At 45.0% G+C, this 25,158-nt stretch overlaps 1 protein-coding gene across 3 annotated transcripts; it reads right to left on the bottom strand.

Annotated features, from left to right (window-relative positions):
* Positions 1–9,266: 9,266 nt before the first annotated feature.
* On the bottom strand, positions 9,267–25,158 carry LOC109878741 (RAC-beta serine/threonine-protein kinase). 3 transcript variants are annotated; one of them, XR_004206109.1, is made up of 15 exons: positions 24,886–25,158; positions 20,275–20,430; positions 19,929–20,057; positions 19,524–19,635; positions 19,165–19,312; positions 18,704–18,835; positions 18,160–18,225; positions 16,645–16,713; positions 15,508–15,630; positions 15,059–15,187; positions 14,305–14,519; positions 13,771–13,858; positions 12,971–13,073; positions 10,298–12,870; positions 9,267–10,247 (listed from the first exon to the last, which is right to left on the bottom strand). XR_004206109.1 is itself a non-coding variant. In XM_020470949.2 (14 exons), the coding sequence occupies exons 2-14, from the start codon at positions 20,318–20,320 to the stop codon at positions 12,791–12,793; spliced, it is 1,440 nt and encodes a 479-aa protein (XP_020326538.1). In that variant the 5' UTR covers positions 20,321–20,430; positions 24,886–25,158; the 3' UTR covers positions 9,267–12,790. The 3 variants fall into 3 exon arrangements, 2 of the variants coding, with proteins under 2 accessions (XP_020326538.1, XP_020326539.1); XM_020470949.2 differs by having other exon boundaries at positions 9,267–12,870; XM_020470950.2 differs by having other exon boundaries at positions 9,267–12,870; positions 24,988–25,158.

The raw sequence follows: 25,158 nt of genomic DNA, 5'->3' as shown, positions 1-25,158 counted from the left end.
AGTGGTGATGCCCCGGTCAGCAGTGACGTACCCATCATAGACAGCAGTGCTGTGGCCAATCCCGTGCGTAAACACGTGTGCGGGCGGCAACATGGTTTAATCCACGTGAGGAGGTATACTGAAAGTAGGCGGGATTTAGGCTCAAATCGGAGCGAAGTGTAGGGGAGCACATGTGTCTGCCACAGATGCGCGCGCGCGCACACACACACACACACACACACACACACACACACACACACAACGCTATAACACAGTGTAAAAAAAAAGACACGTAGTCGCACACACACTCACACACATGGGCAGTAGGCTATTCATAGATACATTACCAAATGACAATGAGCAAGGCATATATTTTTTACGTATTCATGTAGCTCACACTAGGCTCAAAACCATTCATGTAGGGATGGCACCATGTTGCATTTGAGATTAAATTGAACTAAGAGTTTATGAATGAGACATCGTCATAATCCTGTCGGGTATTTTCTCAGGTGTGCTGTGAAGCAGCTACAGCGAGACCCACGTGGACGAGAGACCACAGATTTGAGTTTTGCTAGGGTGCGAACGGTATGAACGTGTGCGGCAACATGTGAAAGCATTTCAGAGGCGTGGCCAAGCTCCTCGAGCGCACATGTTCCACGCGGTGAGTGCGTAAAAGCACCAGGGTGGCTCGTGTGTCTCGGGGATGTGGTCATACACATTCGCTGAAAACCACTCCAGAGACTGAGTACAATTTCATTACTCTGTTACACTATTCGTTAATGAACAACATATGCAAGGACATGGTAGTTATGTTTACACAATAAAGACCACATATATTATGAGCAATTATAGCCAATTTGATATCATTCATTCTGATTAATTAATTATTGTCATAAATTCTGATTCTTGCTCTGTGTGAATAAATATGTGTATATGTGTGTGTGTGTGTGTGTGTGTGTGTGTGTGTGTGTGTGTGTGTGTGTGTGTGTGTGTGTGTGTTAGAAGATTGAATAATATGTTGACAATAGTGATACAGTAAATCCTTTTGTTGAATTTTGTTCACACATTCTTGGTAGGTCAGGAATGTATCAGTATCCTTGTTGCCGTCTACTACCGTTGTGCCCTATAGCAAGGCACTTAACCGTTTAAACAGCTCCATTGGTGCCGTTCGCTTCCCTGCCCCGACGTTTCCTACGTTGTGACAGAAGTGGGATGGCGGAAGTGGGGCAATTGGAGTGCAGGGTCCAGACATTTGAGGGGACTGAGTAGTCAAAGCACGTGGACGTGACTTCCTGTTTGGAGGAGGCAGTGTAGCAATCCTCCCCTTGTCCTCATTAAGGACATTTCTCTCTAACAGGACAGGTCAGGGGATATTTTTCTCTAACGTGTCCTCTCGCAGTAAAAAACAGAGCAGCAAAATGCTTATGTTCCTAGTTATATATCAACCAATGCAGTAAATGTCAATAAACACACTCTAATAAAAAAGAAAATAAAACATTTAGGACAGTAGATATATAAATAGTATGGCAACATTATTAAAGTGACCCTATGGACATAGAGCTGCAGACCCTATGTTGCAGGGTAGAGTACCCGGTGGTAGCCGGCTGGTGACAGTGTCAGGGGCAGAGTAGGGTACTGGGCAGATGGCAGGGCACTAGGCAGAGGCAGTCTAGTGGTGGCTGTTGAACAGTCTGATGGTCTGGTGATAGAAGCTGTTTATCAGTCTGTCTGTCCCAGCTTTGATGCACCTGTACTGTCTCCGTCTTCTAGATGGTAGTGGGGTGAACAGACCATGGCTCGGGTGGCCAATCCAAATTTCTTCAGCCTCAGAGGTTGAAGAGCTGCTGTTGCCCCTCCTTCACCACACTGTCGGTGTGAAGGGACTCACCTCACATGTACGGTTGAAGTCAGAAGTTTACATACACCTTAGCCAAATACATTTAAACTCAGTTTTTCACAACACCTGACATTTAATCCTATCAGAAATGCCCTGTTTTAGGAATGAGTTAGGATCACCACTTTATTTTAAGAATGTGAAATGTCAGAATGATAATATCACTTTTGTATATTATCTACCTGACTTGCTTTGGCAATGTTAACACATTTTTTCCATGCCAATAGAGCCCCTTGATTGGAATTGAAAGTAGAGAGAATGATTTATTTCAGCTTTTATTTCTTTCACCACATTCCCAGTGGGTCAGAAATTTACATACACTCAATTAGTATTTGGTAGCATTTCCTTTAAATTGTTTAACTTGGATAAACATTTCGGGAAGCGTTCCACAAGCTCCCCACAATAAGTTGGGTGAATTTTGGCCCATTCTCCTGACAGAGCTGGTGTAACCGAGTCAGGTTTGTAGGCACACGCTTTTTCAGTTCTGCCCACAAATTTTCTATGGGATTGAGGTCAGGGCTTTGTGATGGCCACTCCCATACCTTGACTTTGTTGTCCTTAAGCCATTTTGCCACAACTTTGGAAGTATGCTTGGGGTCATTGTCCATTTGGAAGACCCATTTGCGACCAAGCTTTAACAAGACTGATGTCTTGAGATGCTGCTTCAATATATCCACATCATTTCCCTCCCTCATGATGCCATCTATTTTGTGAAGTGCACCAGTCCCTCCTGCAGCAAAGCACCCCCACAACATGATGCTGCCAACCCCGTGCTTCACAGTTGGGATGGTGTTCTTCAGCTTGCAAGCCTCCCACTTTTTCTTCCAAACATAATGATGGTCATTATGGCCAAACAGTTCTATTTTTGTATCATCAGACCAGAGGACATTTCTCCAAAAAGTACGATCTTTGCCCCCATGTACAGTTGCAAACCGTAGTCTGGCTTTTTTATGGCGGTTTTGGAGCAATGGCTTCTTCCTTGCTGAGCGGCCTTTCAGGTTATGTCGATATAGGACTCGTTTTACTGTAGATATAGATACTTTTGTACCTGTTTCCTCCAGCATCTTCCAAGGTCCTTTGCTGTTGTTCTGGGATTGATTTGCACTTTTCGCACCAAAGTATGTTCTTCTCTAGGAGACAGAATGCATCTCCTTCCTGAGCGGTATGACGGCTGTGTGGGCCCATGGTGTTTATACTTGCGTAGAGTTGTTTGTACAGATGAACGTGTTACCTTCAGGCGTTTTGAAATTGCCCCCAAGGATGAACCAGACTTGTGGAGGTCTACAATTTTTTTCTGTGGTCTTGGCTGATTTCTTTAAATTTTCCCATGATGTCAAGCAAAGAGGCACTGAGTTTGAAAGTAGGCCTTGAAATACATCCACAGGAACACCTCCAATTGACTCAAATGATGTCAATTAGCCTATCAGTGCTTCTGAAGCCATGACATCATTTTCTGGAATTTTCCAAGCTGTTTAAAGGCATAGTCAACTTAGTGCATGTAAACTTCTGACCCACTGGAAAATTACAAGTTAAATAATCTGTCTGTAAACAATTGTTTGAAAAATGACTTGTGTCATGCAGACTTGCCAAAACTATAGTTTGTTAACAAGAAATGTGTGGAGTGGTTGAAAAGCTAGTTTTAATGACTCCAACCTAAGTGTATGTAAACTTCCGACTTCAACTGTATATACTATTCTATGGTATCTCATTCACTTAATGTTTACATATCTGGCATTACTCATCTCATATGTATATACTGTGTTCTATACTATTCTACTGCACCTTAGTCTGTTCTACTCTGACATCGCTCGTCCATATGTATATAGTCTCAATTCATTCCTGCTTAGATTTGTGTGTACTGGGTATATGTTGTGTAATTTGTTAGATATTACTTGTTAGATATTACTGCACTGTCGGAGCTAGAAGCACAAGCATTTCGCTACACCCACAGTAACATCTGCTAATCACATGTATGTGACCAATAAGTTTTGATTTGAGGTCCTCAGTGATGTGCCCGATGACGAACTTGAAGCTTTTGACCCTGTCCACTAAGGCCCTGTCGATGTGGATGGGGGTGTGCACTCTCTGCTGTCTCCTGTAGTCCATGATCAGCTCCTTTGTTTTATTGATGTTGAGGGAGAGGTTATTTTCCTGGCACCACTTTCCCAAGGCACTCACCTCCTCCCTGTAGGCTGTCTCGTCATTGTTGGTAATCAGGCCTACCACTGTAGTGTCTTCAGTAAACTTGGTGATTGAGTTGGAGACGTGTGTGACCATACAGTCATGGGTGAACAGGGAGTACAGGAGGGGGCTAAGCACGTATCCCTGTTGGGCCCCCATGTTGAGGATCAGTGTGGTAGAGGTGTTGTTGCATACCTTCAGCACCTGGGGTCGGCCTGCCAGGAAGTCTAGGGGGCCTCATTTATCAATATTGTGTAAAAACTATAATTTACGAACGGAATTTAGAATGCTCTTATGCATAGAAAAAGTGTTATTTATCAAACAATCCTACCATCATTATACACACACTGGTAGGAGATCATTGATACATACTAATTGTCCTCAGCCTTAGTGCTCGTGCATGACCTTAGCTATTTTAATTTGAAACCATATAGGGTCAAATTCATCCCTTTACAGCCCATGGGGAATATACAACACTTCAAAAAGCTGCAGACTCTAGTTTGGTATTATCTTGATTATTGTCCTGTGGTCATGTGGTCCAGTGCAGCAAAGAAAGACCTAGTTAAGCTGCAGCTGGTCCAGATCAGAGCAGCACGTCTTGCTCTTCATTGTAATCAGAAGCCTAATATAAATTCTATCCATGCCAGTCTCTTTTGGCTAAGAGTTGAGGAGAGACTGACTGCATCACTTCTTCATTTTATAAGAAACATTGTGTTGAAAATTCCAAATTGTTTCCATAGTCAACTTACACACAGCTCTGACACACACACACTTACCCCAGCAGATATGCCACCAGGAATCTTTTCAGTCCCCAAATCCAGAACAAATTCAAGAAAGAGTACAGTACTATATAGAACCATTATTGCATGGAATTCCTTTCTCATCTCATATTGCTCAAATGAACAGCAAATCTGGTTTTAAAAAACAGATAAAGCAACAGCTCATGGCACAACGCCTCTCCCCTATTTGACCTAGATATTTTGGGTGTACAGTATGTGTTGATATGTAGGCTGTGTGGGTCATTTTAAAATGTATGTAACTCTGTCCTTGAACTGTTCTTGTCTATTACTGTTCTGTATTATGTCAGGTTTTCTCCAGGAAGAGAAGCTGCCTCTTTTGCAACAGCTAATGGGGTCCTAATAATATACCAAATACCATACAAAAACCCCAGGGTGGATAGCACATGGATGTGCACCTAAATGGCATGTGTTTGCCTTCTTAAAGTAGGTTTTAAGTCCTCGCAAATATTATGAGATTGGTTTTGAGAAACAATATCTGAGGAGCCAATCTGTACTTTCTGCAAAAAAAAAGTCCCACCTATAAAAAACAAACCTGTCTCTAAAACCGCGCTCTCTGCTAAATGAAGCATGCCAAATCTTCCAGTAGACCAAGATCAACCGTCTCTCATTCAATTTCCCATCATCTCAGTTTTTTATAGTATGTCTACAATGGTTTCACTTTCCTACAGGTCTCTAATTTAACAGATTACTCTACTTTATGGGGATTATTATTGTAACGAATGCACCAATGTGGTCAAATGATATGATATAGTCAGTCTGTCAAGATAGGTTGCTTGAATTCACAATGGAAATACAATGAAATCGAAAAATGATTGAAATATTTTTTTCACATTTTGTTATGTTACATCCTTACTCTAAAATGGATTCAATTGTGTTTTCCCTCATCAATCTACACACAATATCCTATAATAACAAAGCAAAAACAGGATTTTCGATTATGTTTTGCAAATGCATTAAATATAAAAACTGAAATATCACATTTACATAAGTATTCAGACCCTTTAGGTCAGTACTTTGTTGAAGCACCTTTGGCAGTGATTACAGCCTCGAGTCTTCTTGGGTATGATGCTACAAGTTTGGCACACCTGTATGTGGGGAGTTTCTCTCAATCTTCTCTGCAACTGGAGCTATTTTCAGGTCTCTCTAGAGATATTCGATTGGGTTCAAGTCGGGGCTCTGGCTTGGCCACTCAAGGACATTCAGAGACTTGTCCTAGAGTTACATCTGCGTTGTCTTGGCTGTGTGCTTAGGGTCATTGTCGTGTTGTAAGGTGAACCTTCGCCCCAGTCTGAGGTCCTGAGTGCTCTGGAGCAGGTTTTCATCAAGGATCTCGCTGTACTTTTCCATGTTCATCTTCCCCCAATCCTGACTAGTCTCACAGTCCCTGCCACAGAAAAACATGCCCACAGCATGATGCTGCCACCACGCTTGACTGTAGAGATGATGCCAGGTTTCCTTAAGACGTGACACTTGGCATTCAGTCCAAAGAGTTCAATCTTGGTTTCATCAGACCAGAGAATCTTGTTTCTCATGGTCTGAGTGTCTTTAGTTGCCTTTTGGCAAACTCCAAGCAGGTGGTCATGTGCCTTTTACCGAGGAGTGGCTTCTGTCTGGCCACTCTACCATAAAAACCTGATTGGTGGAGTGCTGCAGAGATAGTTGTCCTTCTGGAAGTTTCTCCCATCTCCACAGAGGAACTCTGGAGCTCTGTCAGAATGACAATCGGGTTGGTGGTCACCTCCCTGACCAAGGCACTTCTCCACCAATTGCTCAGTTTGGCCAGGCGGCCAGCTCTAGGAAGAGTCTTGGTGGTTCCAAACTTCTTTCATTTAACAATGATGGAGGCCACTGTGTTCTTGGGGACCTTCAATGCTGCAGAAATGTTTTGGTACCCTTCCCCAGATCTGTACCTCGGCACAATCCTGTCTTGGCACTCTACATACTGTACCTTGACATCATCGCTTGGTTTTTGCTCTAACATGCACTGTCAACTGTGAGACTTTATATAGACAGGTGTGTGCCTTTCCAAATCAATTGAATTTGCCACAGGTGGACTCCAATCAAGTTGTAGAAACATCTCAAGGATGATAAATGGAAATAGGATGCACTTGAATTCAATTTCGAGTCTCATAGCAAAGGGTCTGAATACTTATGTAAATACGTTTATTTTATTTTATGTTGAATAAATTCGCAAATATTTCTAAAAACCTGTTTTTGCTTTGTGATTATGGGGTATTATGTGTAGATTAATGAGGGGGGGGGGGATATTTAATCTATTTTAGAATACAGCTGTAATGTAACAAAATGTGAAAAAAAGTCAAGGGGTCTGAATACTTTCCAAATGCACTGTATTTTTCCCATTCAGACTACGCTTGACAAGCAGTTGCCTTATTCCACCACATGGCACACTCTCAAGAAAACATTCATATTGATAAATCTTACACTTTGTGTGGAAATGAAACTACTCATGATTTACGCACAGATTTGTGGCTACGCATGACTGATAAAACGAGGCCCCTGGTCCCAGTTGCACAGGGAGGGATTCAGACACAGGACCCAGAGCTTAGTGATGAGCTTGGAGGGCACTATGGTGTTGAAGGCTAAGTTGTAGTCGATGAACAACAGTCTTATATACAGTACCAGTCAAAAGTTTGGGCACCTACTCATTCCAGGGTTCTACATTGTAGAATAGTAGTGAAGACATAAAAACTATGAAATAACACACATGGAATCATGTAGTAACCAGAAAAGTGCTAAACAAATCTAAATATATTTAATACGAGATTCTTCAAAGTAGCCACCCTTTGCCTTGACTACAGCTTTGCACACACTTGGCATTCTCTCAACCAGCTTCATGAGTTAGTCACCTGGAATACATTTGAAATAACAGGTGTGCCTTGTTAAAAGTTAATTTGTGGAATTTCTTTCCTTGATACATATGAGCCAATCAGTTGTGTTGTGACAAGGTAGGGGGTATACAGAAAATAGCCCTATTTGGTAAAAGACCATGTCCATATTATGGCAAGAACAGCTCAAATAAGCAAACAGTCGATCATTACTGTAAGACACGAAGGTCAGTCAACCCGGAAAACTTTCAAAGTTCTTGATATTTCTTCTAGTGCAGTTGCAAAAACCATCAAGCGCTATGATGAAACTGGCTCTCATGAGGACCACCACAGGAAAGGAAGACCCAGAGCTACCTCTGCTGCAGAGAATAAGTTCATTAGAGAGTTACCAGCCTCAGAAATTGCAGCACATATAAATGCTCCACAGAGTTCAAGTAACAGAAATATCCCAACATCAACTGTTCAGAGGAGACTGCGTGAATCAGACCTTCATGGTCGATTTGCTACAATGAAAACATGACTAAAGGCCACCAATAAGAAGAAAAGACTTGCTTTGGCCAAGAAACACGAGCAATGGACGTTAGACGATTATATCTGATGATATAAGATGATGGTCTGATGAGTCCAAATTTTAGATTTTTGGTTCCAACGCCATGTCTTTGTGAGCCACAGAGTATGTGAACAGATGATTTCTGCATGTGTGTTTCCCACCGTGAAGCATGGAGGAGGTGTGATGTTGTGGGGGTGCTTTGCTGGTGACACTGTCAGTGATTTATTTAGAATTCAAGGCACACTTAACCAGCATGGCTACCACAGCATTCTGCAGCGATATGCCATCCTATCATTTGTTTTTCAACAGGACAATGACCCAACACACCTCCAGGTTGTGTAAGGGCTATTTGACCTCGAAGAAGAGTGATGGAGGGCTGCATCAGATGACCTGGCTTCCACAATCACCCAACCTCAACCCAATTGAGATGGTTTGGGATGAGTTGGACCGCAGAGTGTAGGAAAAGCAGCCAACAAGTGCTCAGCATATGTGGGAACTCCTTCAAGACTGTTGGAAAAGCATTCCAGGTGAAGCTGGTTGAGAGAATGCCAAGCGTGCAAAGCTGTCATCAAGGCAAAGGGTGGCTACTTTGAAGAATCTCAAATATATTTCGATTTAACACTTTTATGGTTACTACATGATTCCATGTGTTATTTCATAGGTTTTGATGACTTCACTATTTTTCTAAAAGTAGTGAAATAAATAAAAACCCTTGAATGAGTAGGTGTGTCCAAACATTTGACTGGTACTGTAGGTATTTCTCTTGTCCAGGTGGGATAGGGCAACGTGCATCGCAATGGCGATTCTGTCGTCCGTGGATCTGTTGGGGTGGTATGCAAATTGTATTGGGATTAGGGTGTCAGTTAAGATGGAGGTGATAAAATCTTTGACTAGCCTATTAAAGCACTTCATGATTACATTATAGCATGAATGTGTATATAGGCAATACAGTACAAATGCAAGCATGCGCAGACATACAAGCACACAGCTGTCTCACAAAACACAAATACACACAATTTAAATTGAAATATTTCATTGAATTATACATTTATGAATGTTAAATGAGTAGCAATGTCTTCAAAAGGGGTCAGGGAAACAGTGAGGTGGAAAACAACAGAACTAGACAAAAACAAAAAAACAATAATAGTTAGTCTCAGAAACAATTTCCAAACGCCACACAATGGACACAAGGCTCACATGACTATCAGGACAGAGAAAAACCTGGATCTCGTTGACCAGTGACTGTCAGCAGTCAGACAGAATACGAAGAGGAGCAGGCGTGATCACTACATTCAACACACACCTGATGTTGTGGCCAGAACGGAGCCCCGTCACTGATCCACTCAACACCACCTGATGTTGTGGCCAGAACGGAGCCCGTCACTGATCCACTCTACACCACCTGATTTTGTGGCCAGAACGAAGTCACTGATCCACTCTACACCACCTGATGTTGTGGCCAGAACGGAGCCCCGTCACTGATCCACTCTACACCACCTGATGTTGTGGCCAGAACGGAGCCCCGTCACTGATCCACTCTACACCACCTGATGTTGTGGCCAGAACGGAGCCCCATCACTGATCCACTCTACACCACCTGATGTTGTGGCCAGAACGGAGCCCCGTCACTGATCCACTCTACACCACCTGATGTTGTGGCCAGAACGGAGCCCCATCACTGATCCACTCTACACCACCTGATGTTGTGGCCAGAACGGAGCCCCGTCACTGATCCACTCAACACCACCTGATGTTGTGGCCAGAACGGAGCCCCATCACTGATCCACTCTACACCACCTGATGTTGTGGCCAGAACGGAGCCCCATCACTGATCCACTCTACACCACCTGATGTTGTGGCCAGAACGGAGCCCCATCACTGATCCACTCTACACCACCTGATGTTGTGGCCAGAACGGAGCCCCGTCACTGATCCACTCTACACCACCTGATGTTGTGGCCAGAACGGAGCCCCGTCACTGATCCACTCTACACCACCTGATGTTGTGGCCAGAACGGAGCCCCGTCACTGATCCACTCTACACCACCTGTGCGGCCATTTTTGATAGTACAGCAGACGTTTATGACATTTGAAAGAGGAAACGAAGCAACAAAATAACAAGAATAAAACATACAAATCTCATAATTGGAGTAAAAAGAGGTCTGCTTAAGTAACTAAGTGCTAGTCGACCGTTGTAAATCACATGCCTGGTGCGTCTCGATCAAAGACCAGATGTGTTGAGACAAGTCCTGAATTAAAAACAGGGTTTAAAAATCCGTACCTACACACCTTGTACAGTGATTCATTCATACATTTTCTCTGTAGCAACTTTGAGTTCTGTTCACAACGATCCCAGTCAAAAAAAAAAGCGCAATACTAGTTCATTTCACTGAATTACAGTTAAAGTAGTACTCCCTCCTGCATCGCTTTTTGGAAATCCAGAGTAAGTTTTTGAGCTCCGAGTCGGAAAAACTCTGTTGTGTGATGTCGCCAATTATTCTACTGATACCAATGCACGTCAAGCTCGCTTACATTTGAGCGCTCACACAACTTCACTGACATACGCACACATACACACACAAAATGCTGACATTCAGTTTTGGTTGTCCCACCTTTTCTCCAAGCACACAAACACATTGACAGAGAAACAGCTTCATAGTTTACCACGACCGCCCTGCCCCCCTCCAGTAGGACCACTTCAACACTATTGGTAACAGCTAGTTACAGAAAAGAGCACTTGGATAAATCACAGAAATATGACTCCTTATAAACTGTAACAATGAGAGATTGAGAGAAAACTTTTCTTTCTCATTTGTGAAAACAAGAATCACTTCAGTGTTTTTTTTCTTCTACCCAGCAGTGTGAGTGAGTGGGTTAGCGTGAGAAGGATGAGGGGGTACAGAGAGGGGAAAAGAGGGAGCGACAGACACAGAACGAAAATGAGAGAGCGAGAACAAGAAAGAAAACTGAGTGTAAGAGATCAGTGTCTCAATTCCATCCAAATCAGAGGAGCAGTAGTGTCCTATAGGACCACCTATAGGTCCTAGTCCTCCCTGTGAGGAGCAGTAGTGTCCTATAGGACCACCTATAGGTCCTAGTCCTCCCCGTGAGGAGCAGTAGTGTCCTATAGGACCACGTATAGGTCCTAGTCCTCCCTGTGAGGAGCAGTCGTGTCCTATAGGACCACCTATAGGTCCTAGTCCTCCCTGTGAGGAGCAGTCGTGTCCTATAGGACCACCTATAGGTCCTAGTCCTCCCTGTGAGGAGCAGTAGTGTCCTATAGGACCACCTATAGGTCCTAGTCCTCCCTGTGAGGAGCAGTAGTGTCCTATAGGAACCACCTATAGGTCCTAGTCCTCCCTGTGAGGAGCAGTCGTGTCCTATAGGACCACCTATAGGTCCTAGTCCTCCCTGTGAGGAGCAGTCGTGTCCTATAGGACCACCTATAGGTCCTAGTTCTCCCTGTGAGGAGCAGTAGTGTCCTATAGGACCACCTATAGGTCCTAGTCCTCCCTGTGAGGAGCAGTACTGTCCTATAGGACCACCTATAGGTCCTAGTCCTCCCTGTGAGGAGCAGTAGTGTCCTATAGGATCACATATAGGTCCTAGTCCTCCCTGTGAGGAGCAGTAGTGTCCTATAGGACCACCTATAGGTCCTAGTCCTCCCTGTGAGGAGCAGTAGTGTCCTATAGGACCACCTATAGGTCCTAGTCCTCCCTGTGAGGAGCAGTAGTGTCCTATAGGACCACCTATAGGTCCTAGTCCTCCCTGTGAGGAGCAGTAGTGTCCTATAGGATCACCTATAGGTACTAGACCAGGGCTGCCCAACCCTCTTCCTGGAGATCTACTGTCCTGCAGGTTCAGTCCAACCCTAATTTAGCCGTTCTGATTCAGCTAGTTAAGGTCTTGTTGAGCAGCTAATTAGTAGAATCAGGTGTGTTAAATTAGGGTTGAACTGAAAACCCACAGGACGGTAGACCTCCAGGAAGAGGGTTGAACTGAAAACCCACAGGACGGTAGATCTCCAGGAAGAGGGTTGAACTGAAAACCCACAGGACGGTAGATCTCCAGGAAGAGGGTTGAACTGAAAACCCACAGGACGGTAGATCTCCAGGAAGAGGGTTGAACTGAAAACCCACAGGACTGTAGATCTCCAGGAAGAGGGTTGAACTGAAAACCCACAGGACGGTAGATCTCCAGGAAGAGGGATGGGCAGCCCTGTACTAGACCTTCCAGTGAGGAGCAGTAGTGTCCTGGATGATATGCTACTGCTGCTGATGTTGACGACGTGAGGTATTGAATGAGGTCCTGTGCAGTTCACAGGCTGCTGTTGTGCGTGACTGTAGTGTAGGCGGGGTTTGAGCAGACAAGATGGCTGCAAGACTAGGCACTTAAATCCCCGCTGTGACCAGAGATCCATTGGCCTGTGTGGAGTCTCAAGCTTGCAGTCTTTTTTTTTACAAGAAAGTGTGTGTGTGTGTGGATGAGAGTGTGAACTGATGCGCTATGCATATCTTCAGTGTGTATGGTAAAGACGGGGTCACTCTCGTATGCTGGCAGAGTAAGAGAACTGGGGGAAGTGTGCTGGCTGGTTGGGGATGCCACAGTCCAGGTTGGTATCTAGAACACGAAGAAAACACTCAGTCAACATCACCTCTAAAAGCATGCTTGGTGGCATATTGTGTCACACACAAACCAACAGGCACACACATGAACTCACACTTGTCTGGAGGCGTGACGGTGATGGTCTGTGCCGTGAACTCGTCGTCGAAGTAACGTGTATCAGTCTCTGATGTCACCTGAGGCTTGAAGGGCGGAGTCAGCTGAGGAGGGAGAGAGCAAGCAGTGATTGATTGGCAAATGGTCTGCTTGGCACTCAGCATCAAGAGGGATTAGGGTGTAAGGCCCTGCGATAGACTAGTGTCCTGTCCAGGGGGCGTACTTGTATTTCAAGCAGCCTCGCGCTACAGGCAGGTAGCCTAGTGGTTAGAGCGTTGGGCCGGCAGGTAGCCTAGTGGCTAGAGCGTTGGGCCGGCAGGTAGCCTAGTGGTTAGAGCGTTGGGCCGGCAGGTAGCCTAGTGGTTAGAGCGTTGGGCCGGCAGGTAGCCTAGTGGTTAGAGCGTTGGGCCGGGAGGTAGCCTAGTGGCTAGAGCGTTGGGCCGGCAGGTAGCCTAGTGGTTAGAGCGTTGGGCCGGCAGGTAGCCTAGTGGTTAGAGCGTTGGGCCGGCAGGTAGCCTAGTGGTTAGAGCGTTGGGCCGGCAGGTAGCCTAGTGGTTAGAGCGTTGGGCCAGTAACCGAAAGGTTGCTGGATCGAATCCCAGAGCTGACAAGGTAAAAGTTCTGCCCCTGAACAAAGCAGTTAACTCCCGGTAGGCCGTCATTGTAAATAAGAATTTGTTCTTAACTGACATGCCTAGTTAAATAATGGTGATACTTAAAAAAAAAAATCTAAGACCTGGAATGCCACCATTTATTGACTGACTATCAGTAGCGCTAAGCTATCAGCCTCCAGTAACTCACCTTTCTATCTACCACGTCCTGCCAGTTGATGGAGGTGAAGAACTTGTGGGACATCACTTCTTTGGCATCATCCGGTCCTCCCCCTAACCTGTCAATAACAAAAATCAGAGGTTGCTTCAAATGGTGCGCTCATGTTCGGTGCACTGCTTTTCTGAAGAAAAGCATCTCCCGTTTTTTTTTGTCAGAGAGCTCCAAATAGTAATCATTTTGGTTGCATATGCTACTGAATGTTTTGCTGTAAGACCTGGCATTTTTATTTGGAAGCACCAGTGTGCCGAGGAAAAGAAACCAAACTGAGCATAAACCTAGGGCTTGTTTCTAGCCTTTAACTAACCTTGTGGGGACACATAATTGATTCCCTAACCCGTTCACTAACCCCAAAACCAAACCATGACCTTTAACCCCTAACCTTAAGTCTAAAAACTTCCTAGAAATAGCCTTTTTCCTTGTGAGGACTTGAGCAAATACCCAGCCAAACACAAATGGGGTCCTCCCTGAGCAGGCCGGTCAAACCCCCCCCCAAGCACCACGTACCTTTGCTTGGGATCCTTTTTGAGCAGGCCGCTGAGCAGGGCCCTGCCCTCTGGGGCCAGGTTCTTGGGGAATCGGATCTCCTCCATGAGGATGAGCTCAAAAAGCCGCTCGTGGTCTTGGTTGTAGAAGGGCAGCCGACCGCACATCATCTCGTACATGACTACGCCCAGGCCCCACCAGTCCACCGCCCGGCCGTAGTCATTGTCCTCCAGCACCTGGACGGGCGGGGAGGGAGGGAAGGAGCTTTGTTCACAGTGCAGGCCTTAATGCTCAAAATCAGATCGTTTTTTTGTCTGTCTAAACAACAATTTGCAATAGACCAGATTGGATTTGAGTCACTTCAAACTGCCACTTTATGGGGTCTTCAAAAGGAATGTTCCAGAGGCAATCGATTGATAAAATTAACATACAGTATGAGGCATCTTTCTACCTAAATACTCACTGCATTAACATAAAACATAAAAACAATGGATTATCAGATTATCAAGCCAACTCATCTTAAAGTAATAAATGGCCCCAATAAAAACAAGTGGTTCTTCCTCAAACACCACAGTCTAAAATGGTCTCTCTCCTTGTCTTACTTCCTGCATTTGTACTGCTACAAAAATACATTTTGCTACGGGAAATTGAAAAAATTATTCCCTATTAGTTTGTGTTTTCTTACGTTTGGTGCTTAATGAACACAGCTAAGGTTGTATGACAACTGTGTAGCATGTGCTTGTGCCACTAGCCATGCCCAGCAGCGGGCCCTCACCTCCGGCGCCAGGTACTCCGGGGTGCCGCAGAAGGTCTTCATGGTGGCACCGTCCGTGATGCCCTCCTTACACAGCCCAAAGTCTGTGATTTTAACATGTCCATCATTGTCCAGCATTAGATTCTCCAGCTGAGAAGATGCAGCGAGATGGATGAGATATTAGAACAGAGTTTCAAAACATTATGGAGACAGTTCTAGCATTATAAAGAGAACGACAGCCAGTTTGAATAGTTGGAGCGGGGAATTTAACCCCAGTCTCCAGTGGGGAGAGGAATGTGTCTAAGCTGGGCGTTTGGCACCATTATTATCACCATTTAGGAAAATCACATGACTGAAGTATGAAGGCAGAATGTGTTTGTCACTCGGGTCAGGAAAACCCAAGTCCTTAGATGAATATGAAAGCAGGATGGGTGACTATGAAAGCAGGACAGAATCTTCACAGTGCCTACCTTCAGGTCCCTGTATACCACGTCACGAGAGTGGAGGTACTCCAACGCAGATACGATCTCAGCGCCATAGAAACGGGCCCGGTCTTCCGTGAACACACGATCCCGAGACAGGTGGAAGAAGAGCTAGAGGGAAGAAGAGAGCAAAAGAGAGTTTAAAAAAAAAAGGGATTGATTTGAGATGTTTTGATATAACACTTACACCATCACAATTTAAAAAATACCTTTTACAAAATTAGCCAAATCCATTCAAACAGTATAGTATTTAATTGAATGAGAAGGTTCATGTCACCATTTAGATTTTAGTCATTTAGCAGACGCTCTTATCCAGAGAGACTTACAGTTAGTGCGTTCATCTTAAAAGGCCAAGTGTAGCAAAAAACATTATTTTACTGTGTTTTATATACATTTCCACACTGAGGTTGAAATAATAATGTAACATTGTCAAAAAGAAGATAATGCCCTTTATGCGTGAGAGCGGTTTGAAAAAAACTCCTGACATTTCAGCCTGTTTTGGTGGGATGGAGTTTTGGCCTTCCATGGTGACGTCACCGGGCAATAAATTAGTCAATAGACCAATTAGAAAGAGAGTTCCAAACTTCTCTGCCAATAACAACTAGTTTTCCCCTCCCCACTCCAACCACTCCCAGACAGTCCTAGCTAAATTTGTGGTTCAGAAATGGCTTCTTTTTGACCATTTTAATTGAAAACACAGTAAGATTCTTAAAATTGTTACCCAGAAATGATTTGATATTGAAATACAAACATCTGCATTGGCCCTTTAAGATAGCTAGATGAGACAACCACATATCACATTCATAGTAACTACCAGCAAAGTCAGTGCTAGTAAGAAAAGACAAGTGCAGAGTAAGATTCACCCTCATCTTAATCCTGGTGACACAAAGGGGTGCACATTTTGGGTTTTGCCATAGCACTGTTTTGCAAAAAGTGTCCTGTAATAGAAATTTGTGTCTCCTGTTTTGCAAAAAAAAGTGTTTATTCATTTGCATTTAGTGTGAAAACAATGTGAAATTACAATCTGTTAATTATTGTTTTGGCCACGTGGATCCCAGTGTTCAAGCAATCGAAAAATTGTGTGTGTGTGCTCATGTGTATTTGTGTGTACATTAGGACACCCACCTCTCCTCCGTTGGCGTATTCCATCACAAAACATAATCGGTCATGAGTCTGGAAAGCGTATTTCAGTGTCTGGAAGGGTGGAAGAAGACAATTGATCAATGTCCTCCAATTAGATCAGATGTTTCTTTATCGTCTGATGTTCACAGGTATTTGCTTTAAGTACCAGAAAATGCGCTGTGATAAGAAAAGATTAACAACAAAAATATAGAGACATGTCATAGGCTAGGCATGACAAATACAAATTCATGACAAAAGGCAAGACAAAAATGACAGCTTTTACTATCAACAGCCCATCTCCAGTCCTCCGGTCCCCCCAACAGCCCATCTCCAGTCCTCCGGTCCCCCCAACAGCCCATCTCCAGTCCTCCAGTCCCCCCGACAGCCCATCTCCAGTCCCCCCGACAGCCCATCTCCAGTCCCCCCAACAGCCCATCTCCAGTTCCCCCAACAGCCCATCTCCAGTCCCCCCAACAGCCCATCTCCAGTTCCCCCAACAGCCCATCTCCAGTCCCCCCAACAGCCCATCTCCAGTCCCCCCAACAGCCCATCTCCAGTCCCCCCAACACCCCATCTCCAGTCCCCCCCAACACCCCATCTCCAGTCCCCCCCAACACCCCATCTCCAGTCCCCCCCAACACCCCATCTCCAGTCCTCCGGTCCCCCCAACAGCCCATCTCCAGTCCTCCGGTTCCCCCAACACCCCATCTCCAGTCCTCCGGTCCCCCCAACACCCCATCTCCAGTCCTCCGGTCCCCCCAACACCCCATCTCCAGTCCTTCGGTCCCCCCAACACCCCATCTCCAGTCCTCCGGTCCCCCCAACAGCCCATCTCCAGTCCTCCGGTTCCCCCAACAACCCATCTCCAGTCCCCCCAACAACCCATCTCCAGTCCCCCCAACAGCCCATCTCCAGTCCCCCCAACAGCCCATCTCCAGTCCTCCGGTCCCCCCAACAGCCCATCTCCAGTCCTCCAGGCCCCCCGACAGCCCATCTCCAGTCCCCCCAACAGCCCATCTCCAGTCCTCCGGTCCCCCCAACAGCCCATCTCCAGTCCTCCAGTCCCCCCGACAGCCCATCTCCAGTCCCCCCGACAGCCCATCTCCAGTCCATCTCCAGTCCCCCCAACAGCCCATCTCCAGTCCCCCCAACAGCCCATCTCCAGTCCCCCCAACAGCCCATCTCCAGTCCTCTGGTCCCCCCAACAACCCATCTCCAGTCCCAACAACCCATCTCCAGTCCTCTGGTCCCAACAACCCATCTCCAGTCCTCCAGTCCCACCAATAGTACACATTTCTGTAGTAAACCCAGATAAGCACGCCTGATTTAACTTGTCAACTAATCATCAATGAGATGAATCAGGGGAGTTTGTCCGGGGCTACAACGACAAAGTGTGCCGTTGGGGCTACTGGAGGACTGGAGTTGGGAACCACTGCTCCCCCTGACTATACAACACGTGTGGGGGTTCCGGTCTGGACCAGCACATGTAATGAGGTGAGAGGAACACGGAGCACTCACCGTGAGGAAGGGATGCCGGGTGTTCTGTAACACTCTGCTCTCCGTAACCGTGTGCGCTACCTCGTCCTGGACACACAGATCAGAGGGTCAGCCTTTTACAGCAACACATACATAAGAATCACGGCTCAGTCATTGTCAAATAGATTCCCTCCTTCACAAATCACCGAAGCCAGGGTATGTTCAGAAGGTATTACTGGAAACACGAGAGAACACAGGACATTCCAAATTTGCGCATTGGCGGCTCCTTGTATGAGATGAAGCCCGGCGATGCAAGTGTTAAGACAACATTAAGAAACACAACATAATAGAAACAATTTAAATATCCTTTGCTTATAACATAAATATACCACGGCTGTCAGCCAATCAGAATTCAGTGCTCCAACCACCCAGTTTATAAAACAAAATATACCACATACTATGCACAATAAAGAACTATTAAGACTACAGATCAGGCCTAATGGATACGGATCGTCATTCCCCAATAACCAGCCGATGGCCAGTAGTTACCACTGTAAAGTGGTATAGGTTAGGCCTATTTTGTTACCTTAGCGATGATGACCTCCTTGCGCAGGATCTTCATGGCGTAGTGCATCCCCGTGGCTTTCTCCTTGACCAGGATCACCTTGCCAAACGTGCCCTTCCCCAGCAGCTTCAGGTAGTCAAAGTCACTCATCGTCTGACAACACAGAGACAGAGTTGGACAATCAACTCTCTTATCTTGGGTGACCCAGCCCAGCCAAACACATTCACAATGGGAAGGATGGACAGTGGTAGTGATGACGAAGTGTGATACTTTACAAAACAGATCAATCACACACCTGCGCAGGAAAAAAACAGGATTCAACCATTGTGGAAGAACAATTAGCATGTATTTGTGTGACTCTTACCTTTACCTTGTAAGCATTTGTATCGGTCATATGCACAGTATATGTTACTGCACACACACTCACTTTAGAGCTGGTCTTAGACATGGCTACACACACACACACACACAAACACACTCACCACTTTAGAGTTGGTCTTGGACATGGCCACCTCCATCTCCTCAATGCTGCCGCTGTCGCTGGGAGAACCAAACAGATCCATGGGCTCCTCCTCCTCTCGTACCTTCAACCCATTGGCCACTGCCTGGATGGCACGCATCCACCCCTCTCTGACACACACACACACACACAATGTGCAATTACTACACCATAGTGAGCTTGTAGGATTCCTTTGAACCACGAAGAGTTTGTCCGTGACAGACAGAAACATATCCCTCCCTCCACCTCTGTTGACTACTGTTATTCCTCCTCCCCACTGTCTACCTACCCTTTCTTTTGGCCCCTTCTCACACCTCATAATTACCCATATCCCCTCCTCACCTCTCAGCATTGCTTTCTACGTGGAAGGTCCTCTCGATGACAGTGGTCCACTGCAGGCAGCGGATAACGAAGGTGTTCGGCTTGGGCCGCTCCGTTTTCATCAGCTGGCATTCTGGGACGAAAGAGGAGACAGAGAAGAGGGATCAAGCGTTACAAATGTTTTAATGTCTCAATCCATTGTTTTTACTCTGTTGTTTCATTTACAAAGTGTGAACTATGAAGATCCCCAAAGCAACATCCAGGCCTGCAAACACCAAAACACTCCATTTAAGTGTTCTGTAGAGAGGTGATGAGAGGACAGCAGGTCCTGCTGGTCCTGCTCTGTAAACCCTGCTACAGAACCAGCACTGCACAGAGTCCCCTGTGACATCATCAACAATAGTTTTCACTTTGAGGGACCCTCACCTCCCACTGAGAAATTGTTGAGAGGGGGCAAGCTCTGGTCGGACAGCTCAGGCTTCTCTTTGTAGCCGATGAAGGAGCCGTCACTCTTCAGGATGAAGTAGCGCGGCCTCCAAGTCTTGATGTACTCACCTGCATAGAGAAACAAGTGGGCTTGAGTCCACAGCACCCGAAAACCCTCAGCCTAGTCTCTGAGGTTAGGCACAATGCACATTCTTATGGCAGCTACATAGTTCGGATTAGAATGTGTCGAGACATGTATGGCTTTGGCAGACAATGTTATTGAACTTGTGTTTGAAAGTGATTATATTACATTTGCTGTGAATAATAAGAAACGGAGGGTCCTCACCTCTCTTGTGGAGCCATCCTTCCCTGACTACGCTGGCCTCATTCATAGTGAAGGGTGGAAAGGTTGTGGAAGGGGGTAGAGGTGGGGAATGGGAGGGGGGCCTGGGTAACTGTTGGACTGGTCAGGAGGATGTCAGTGTAAACATTGCCCCACCACCTAGACAAAAAATAAAACAACATGAGAGAATATTAAATGACAGCTAACCTAGATGTGTTTGCAAGACATAGCCTACACAGAGTATGAAGAGATGAGCAGAGATTGACAGTGTTTTACATCCAAGATGATTTTCCCGGCAAAAAAATATTACTGGCACCTAACCTGTCTGGCTAAATGACAAAAAACGAAAACTTTTATGAAACATAGCTTGTATTTGACAATGGGGCAAAACTAGGGGTGTAGTTCTGCCGGGGCGTGGAGGAGTGGCGTGCCTTCACTGTTTTCTATTGGAGAATACACGGAGCTGGTAAAACTATTTCCGGAAAATGTATTCTGATAAATTATACTACCACAAAAATTCCATGACAAACAATAATGTTGGCATCTTCCCTGTGCTCTCACTGAGGTGGCGACAATGATGAAGAACTATAGGCTACATATGCGCGATGCGGAGGCCCGTCGGATGCTTGACCACTTTGGCCAATCAAAACTAAGAAAAATAAATCCTAATTCACAGTGGGTCTGCCTTGATGCTCATAAAACTCCACGGACCACCTCTTGCGCAGTGGAACCCAGAACGATTTGTGACCACTTGGTTATGGTGACACCGTTCTGCTGAGGACATCCAACCAGGTGGCCACCGCAAAGCCCTCTCTGGAAGTTGCTGTAGCCCTGTTTGGGATATCTAGCCTACATTGGATATTGGTTGAGACGCAGGTCCCGTTCTACACTGAACAAGAATAGAAACGCAGAATGTAAAGTGTTGGTCCCATGTTTCATGAGCTGAAATAAAAGATCCCAGTAATGTAACATACGCACAAAAAGCGTATGTATCTCAAATATTTTGCACAAATTTGTTTACATCCATGTTAGTGAGCATTTCTTCTTTGCCAAGATAATCCATCCACCTGTCAGCTGTGGCATATCAAGAAGCTGATTAAACAACATGATCATTACACAGGTGCACCTTGTGCTGGGGACAATAAAAGGCCACTAAAATGTGCAGTTTTTTCACACAACACAATGCCACAGATGTCTCAAGTCGAGGGAGCATGCAATTGGCATGCTGAATTCAGTAATGTCCAGTAGAGCTGTTGCCAGACAATTTAATGTTAATTTCTCTACAATAATTCTCCTCCAACTTCGTTTTAGAGAATTAGGCAGTATGTCCAACCGGCCTCACAACCGCAAACCACGTGTAACCACGCCAGACCAGAACCTCCACATCTGGCTTCTTCACCTGCGGGATCCTCTGAGACGAGCCACCCGGACAGGAGATGAAACTGTGGGTTTGCACAACTGAAGAATTTCTGCACAAACTGTCAGAAACAATCTCAGGTAAGCTCATCTGCGTGCTCGTCGTCCTCACACGGGTCTTGACCTGACTGCAGTTCAGCATCGTAACCAACTTCAGTGGGCAAATGCTCACCCTCGATGGCCACTGGCATGCTGTGCTCTTCACGGATTAATCCAGGTTTCAACTGTACCGGGCAGATGGCAGACAGCGTGTATGGCATCATGTGAATGAGCTGATGTCAGCGTTGTGAACAGAGTGCCCCACTCTGGGGCGGTGGGGTTATGGTATGGGCAGGCATAAGCTACGGACAACGAACACAATTGCATTTTATCGATGGCAAGTTGAATGCACAGAGATACTGTGACGGATACTGAGGCCCATTGTTGTACTATTCATCCACTGCCACCACCTCATGTTTCAGCATGATAATGCACGGCCCCATGTCGCAAGGATCTGTACACAATTCCTGGAAGCAGAAAATTTACCATTTCTTACATGGCCTGCATAGTCACCAGAAATGTCACCCATTGAGCATGTTTAGGATGCTCTGGATCAACACGCACGAAAGCGTGTTCCAGTTCCCACCAATATCCCATAACTTCCCACAGTTATTGAAGAGGAGTGGGACAACATGCCACAGGCCACAATCAACAGCCTGATCAACTCTACGCGAAGGAGATGTGTTGCACTGCCTGAGGAAAATGGTGGTCACACCAGATACTGACAGGTTCTGATCCACTCCCCTACGTTTTTTGATAGTTCACCTCTGTTTTCTTTTATTCTGTAATAGGGTATACTGTAACCATGTGTTTAAGCTAGTCAAATCAAAGTGTTTCCGATACAAAGCTACACAATACAATGAAATGCCTACTTGCAATGATATGCAATGATATCAAGCAATATGTATTTACATTAGGATATAGCCTACAAATAGCTATACCACTTAGTCGTAGGCCTATTAGACTATAAGCCTACTGCAAATGATCATTCCTGAACTGGCCGGATGGCAGAGCTGTCCTTCAGCATCACAAGTTGGTTCAACTTCTTTAACATCATTGAACGATCCAGGCACTGTCCTTTCAGCACCATTGCAGGGCGCTCATCTCATCAAGATCGGTTGCCTATGGCTAATAGTCATACTCATCACTTATTATTATTACAAATACAAAATGTACTTCTCAAAATGCTGCTCATTTAGTAAAGTTAGATCAAAGCTGAAGCAATGTCTTGCAAGATCACAATTTTTAATTTGCATTGTACATAACAGAACCAAATATAAAACCATAGCACAGAAGGCCTATAAAGTTACCGTTACACCAAAAACACCTACTGTAATTTATAACGAGCTTTTAGGATGGTTAGTTGAAGCTGAATAGTTAACAAAAAAAATAGTATGGGCCAAAGCAGAACCCACCACTAGGCAGGATATATGCATTGATTGAAACAAAATACAAGAAAGGCTAATAGTTTGTTAAAACCATCTGCTCTAATTCTCACTCGAAACAGTCATTCAAGAATATCTAAATGCATATCCCGAGAAACTGATGGAGATCAATGAAATGATTGGCATGGAGATTACGTTTGAACGTTTCACCGGTAAAACGTGAATAATTATAATTCATGATTGACAGTGATGATGGCATATTTGAGGCCTATGCCTAACTTGGTGTTTGAGGATATTAAAAAACTAAAATGTTTATGAGACAATGTATGTGGGCATAGGCAGACGTTGCAATTGAAGGATGCATTGTTTATAATGATAGGCTATTCAATTGTTTACATCTGTCGGTACAAACTCTGATAGAGGACAATATGACGTAAATGTTTTAAACGCGCTCCCTCACCTAAAAAAAAGCACTAAGCACTATACCACTGGGCAAGACTTGTGCTGCAAGAACACATTCTCCTTTAAAAACAACTGGGAACTCGTTAATCCCCGACCTCAGTGCGTTCAAGACAACTGGGAACTCATTAATTTCCGACTTCAGTGCATTCACGACAACAGGGAACTCGGAAAAACGAACCCCGACTGGGAAAACATATTTTTCTAACGGTGATCCAACTCGGAATGCCAACTCGGGAACTAGGGCCTCTTTCTATAGCTCTGACATTCCGACCTGAAGATCAATGACTTCATGACTTGATCTCGTATTTTTCCGAGTTCCCAGTTGTCTTGAAAGCACCAATGGATCAGAGAAACGTGCCAGTGGGTACCAGCAAGCACACCAGCACAGCGGGATCAAGTGTTGCAATGAAACGGGTGTCCAGGGGCGCAAACGACATCGATTTGGCCAGCTAGGTAGGCGCCTGGCAGACACGCAAATCAGCTGTCAAAACTATAGCTAACTAAAACCTGTTTCGCTTGAGAGCTAGCTAGCTACTCAGGACAGGCTGAAACGTGATATTATATATATATATATATATATGACGTTATATATACACATACAGATATCTGGAGCGCAATGACTAATCAATAACTGCTATTTTGTTGACAATCGATGTGTAATGGATCGACGATGGTGCATCTGACTGTAGCAAGCTAAAATAAGAATAACAAATTAAATTCACTTAAATAGATAGGGTTAAATTGAAATGGCAAGGCACAAACGGTCTGAATGTTGGATAGCCGCTTCTATCTCGACCTAGCTAGATCAGCTAATCACGTTTTTGGTAAACAGCTCACACGACACTAACTTTAGTATCATCATCATAGCAGCTAGCTAACGTTAGCTAGTTGGCAATCTGTTAGCTGGCAAGTCCAGCTTCAACTCTGAACAGGGACCGACAACAACACCTGTCACTTTTCTACCAGCAACTGAAACTTGAACGTACACGTGTAACGTCTTACAACTTCACTTCCCCATTTACTCTTTATCAAGGACCTAGTTAGCCTATATTGTAAACAAACATAAGAAACCTCTACTATAACCTTTGACGTTAGCTAGCTAGCTACGCTAGGTTCCATTTGCTCCCCGCCATGGCCTCTTGAGAATAAGTAGACACCGATGAACCTCGTCTGTTCCTCGAGTACGATATGGGAATGGCCCACCGACTAACTATCTCTGTGCAACAAGGACGTCTCAGGATGGTTGTTTTCAGCAAGTTATCGATCCTGCACCTTTTATCCCTGTGTAGCTAACGTTAGCTAGTTACGTTACCTGAGTTTCGCTTGCTTGCTGCAGTGGTGTGTTTGCGAAGTGGGTGCACTAGTATGAGCCGTAAAAAATATATACATGCGTATTTATACGCTGTTTTCTCACTTAGCCCCACGTTGTTCTTGTTTATTTGATAGACTCAACCCAGTACAGATACAATCTTTGTTACAGGCCATCCAAGAAGGAATCTCAAACAGGCAACAACAACAAAACAAAAAAATACGTAGTTGGGACACGTTGTGCGTCAGCCCGAGCAGATGTCCCCCTGTGTCTGGG

This window comes from Oncorhynchus kisutch, linkage group LG29 (genome assembly GCF_002021735.2).
Source record: "Oncorhynchus kisutch isolate 150728-3 linkage group LG29, Okis_V2, whole genome shotgun sequence".
In the NCBI taxonomy this organism is placed as follows: Eukaryota; Metazoa; Chordata; class Actinopteri; order Salmoniformes; family Salmonidae; genus Oncorhynchus; species Oncorhynchus kisutch.
Note: the sequence above shows the minus strand (reverse complement) of the source record. Positions and strands in the feature narration are given on the sequence as shown.